The 3,557-nt window shown below is 46.4% G+C and overlaps 1 protein-coding gene across 1 annotated transcript; it reads right to left on the bottom strand.

Annotated features, from left to right (window-relative positions):
- Positions 1–468: 468 nt before the first annotated feature.
- On the bottom strand, positions 469–1,191 carry LOC123142254 (putative ripening-related protein 1). The gene has a single exon (XM_044561243.1). The coding sequence runs from the start codon at positions 1,172–1,174 to the stop codon at positions 632–634; it is 543 nt and encodes a 180-aa protein (XP_044417178.1). The 5' UTR covers positions 1,175–1,191; the 3' UTR covers positions 469–631.
- Between the last annotated feature and the right edge of the window lie 2,366 nt (positions 1,192–3,557).

Raw genomic sequence — 3,557 nt, 5'->3', positions numbered from 1 at the left:
GAGTTCTACTACGTTTTTGCCACGTTTTTAAGGCTGATGCTCGCATTCTTTTTGTTTGCCAACGTCCTGATAAAAAGCACTCGGTAAAACTCCAGGCTCTTGGGAAAATCGAAAATCCTAGACGCACGGATAGTTACAGGCATCTCACGGAATCAACAAATATCTCTCCCCATGATTTTCTCGCCCTCCTAATCTCCAATCAAAAACCTCCACCTAAGCACAGTCCGTTGAATCCATAATAACCATCTCGTGCGTGTAGCATTACTCAGGGAAAATTGCCGATTCCAGCAAGGCCCTTGGTGTGATGGTCTTGCAACACTACTCCGTTTGCAATTTTAGCGAACCTAACAAAATAGGTGATTGGTAATTAGCGATGAGAAGTCTTTTGCTGTTACGAAAAAAAGAGCAGTTTACTTATTCATGGAGGAGACTACATTATACTCCCTCCGTTCGTAATTACTCGTCCCAGAAATGAATGTATCTGGATATATTTTAGTTGTAGATACATCCATTTTTATTCATTTTTGTGACAAGTAATTCGAGGGAGTATTTCAACACTACATCAAAACCACCACACGTACACATAAGCTTCAAATAAGCAAGAGAACACTACATTAAGGCACCACAGGCGTCATGCATCTGACCAGGTGATGCCGTACTCGCCGACCTCCTCGCCGGTGATGCCGAGCGCGTCCCACACCGCCTGGGACGCGTCGACGACGTTGTTGCGGCATGGCGGCTGGAAGGCGTGCTCGCGGTCGCACCCGTTCAGGGAGTCGCACTCGTCGACGACCTTGGCGAGCACGGACCTGCCGTTGGCTCGGATCCGTATGCGGTCGCCGCAGCGGGAGCCCCCGGCGTACCACCCCGTGGACAGCGCCACCACGCGCTCCGAGTTGCGGTGGAAGACTTCGTCGCACGCCGACGGGTCCCCGCCGTCACCACCCTCGTCGAAGTCGTTGAGCGTCATGATGGCCCTGGTGGCGCCGGCGACGACCGGCGGCGAGCACCGGTACGTCGGGTACGCCTTCCCTGCCTCGCAGCAGTCCTCGCACGAGTGGCCCTTGCCCGGCCGGAGCGTGCCGCTCCGCCTGCACTCCTGCGCGCCCACGGTGGTCGCCAGCAGCAGTGCCAGCACGACGAGGCAGCTCATGGTCATCTTCTTGTGAGACATCGGGTTGTGTTGGCTCCTCGATCGTCAGAGAAAGATTGCACCACTGGCTAGCATATATAGCTAGAATAGGACGCGTGTGTTCGTGATCTTGCTTGTTTGGGGTGGCCATGCGAACATAAAATACAACAAAGTCAAACTGACGTGGTGATGGGGAGAGGACACCACACTGATGTGGATGTGAGCACCCAAAAATTAGTACGTACTGTACTATACTAGGCGTGTCGTTAAGTTACGGGCTAATTCAATGCGACGACATATGAGATACTACTACATGAATTTGAACTATATATGTTTGATTCGTCAAGAGCGAACAAATATGAACTTGCTTAGATGTTGGGGCAACACATATATATAAAATTTGGATTCCTATAAAATTATGTAGTGGCTAGCATTCCTTTGTACTAGTTGACTTCTAAACTTTATTTGTCTTTTGTTATGCCACATCACTCGCTAATTATGTAATACTCCTAGTGTGTGATAAAGATTTGCCTTAGCACTGGTAGAAAAAAGCCCTTTAGTCCCGGTTCGCAAAGGCCTTTAGTCTCGGCTATGCAACCGGGACTAAATATGCGCGACTAAAGACCCCCCCTTTAGTCGCGCCTCTTACGAACCGCGACTAAAGGCTTTAGTCCCGGTTCTCGTGGCTGACCGGGACTAAAGGCCCGTCCACGTGGCCGCCAGGGGTCCATCGGGGCGGAGGACCTTTAGTCCCGGTTCTCGTGGCTAACCGGGACTAAAGGCCTCGTCCGCAGGTTTAGGGTTTTAGCCCCCCTAAACCTGGTTTCTTTTTAATTTGTAGTGTTTTATTTCTTTTATATTTTATTTCGTGTTTTGTTTTAATTTTGATGAAGTTTCAGTACACATATTCTACGATACTATATACATGCATATGAAATTTCAAACAAGAAGAATTCAAGAGGAATATATAATATATATTCAATCTCGGGTGACCATATACAACTTCGAACAAGTTTCCATACACAATTAGGATGGAGGACCATATACAACTTCGAACAAGTTTCAATCTCGGGTATGCATATAAATGTCTGCGTCCTCGGTATAGTGTTCTCCTTTAGGATTGATGACTTTTCTTAAGAAAAATCCTGCTAATTCATCTTGAATTGGTCGGAAGCGAGCTTCTAGACTAAGCCTCCTCCGCAAGTTATCCGTCGCCTTCCGCACGCTATCCGATGCCTTCCGCTCAGAGGTTAGTCTCCGGATGTTCTCACAAACATAGTATCCACATAGATTGGTCCCCGGTGGCTGCTTATCCACATTAACTAACCTTCTAAAATCTAGCTCATGTTTGAATTCATCGATAATTTCTTCTGAGAACCGTCTCCAAACCCTACAGGGCAAAGAAAATTAAATGAACAAGGGAGTTATTAGTTACTTGATATTAGGAAATGAACGAAAGAGACCGATCGATATAGAGCTCAAATGATTGAAAATAATTACTTTTGCAGCATTTTTCTCATGTCGGCCCAACGCTTTGGATCCGAATCCATAGAGTCCATGATTAGAACTCTAGAGGTGTGAAGTTCAATATTTAGCAGAATCCAGTGGAACCTGCGGACACGTTACATGCACAGTCATGCATAACTCATCGATTAGACATACCATGCATGGAGTAAACAAAAGAGAATGGGCACAAGAAAGAAACACTCACCCAAAATGGTAAGGAAATAGAATATGACTTTTGAGTTGATGCTTTCTAAGAAACTTGTACAAGTCTTTCTCCACGTCTTCGGGGTGATATTGTAACACATGTCCATTAACGATATGTGGGTCAATGAACCCAACATCATGGATGTTTCTTATATATATAGTGCAGGCAATGAAGAACGAGATGAGGTAGAAATAAATCACTTACAGAACGTAGCAAATCAGCATAGATTTGTCGAGGTCGCGCAGATTGAACAGCTGGAACAATTCACTCATATGAACTTGTACAGAGTACCGTTTGGTGTGATGCTCCTCTGTAACATCCGCATAAATATATTCTTTGTCGGCCCATGTTATGAATTGCTTGTACCAACATAGCAGATTTCGCATTTGTGGCGGTAGACTCTTCTCCCGCGCAGGCTCGACGAGAGGCCCATTCCGCACATATTGTAATGCTATCTCACATACTGTCGCATCCTCAAGGCCTAAGAAGGCACGAAGAGTCAAACCCATCTCGGACGCTTGTTTCATGGCACTCGCTACAGTCAATCCAAGTGCTGCCGCAGCTGCTATGATCTCGGGGTCCTCTTCCGGACCGGCTTTCACTATGAGCGGGGGGATCGATTGTTTCTTCAGCATCCCGAGCTGGTCAACTTGTTTCCCGCTTTTTTTACTTTCTTCTTTCTCCTCCTTCAATATTTTTGCTTGCCTACGAAGT

The sequence above is a fragment of the Triticum aestivum genome, chromosome 6D (assembly GCF_018294505.1).
Source record: "Triticum aestivum cultivar Chinese Spring chromosome 6D, IWGSC CS RefSeq v2.1, whole genome shotgun sequence".
Taxonomy (NCBI): Eukaryota; Viridiplantae; Streptophyta; class Magnoliopsida; order Poales; family Poaceae; genus Triticum; species Triticum aestivum.
Note: the sequence above shows the minus strand (reverse complement) of the source record. Positions and strands in the feature narration are given on the sequence as shown.

Coding starts and splice junctions, on each gene's coding strand:
- LOC123142254 (XM_044561243.1), bottom strand. CDS start 1,174: ATGTCTCACAAGAAGATGACCATGAGCTGCCTCGTCGTGCTGGCACTG.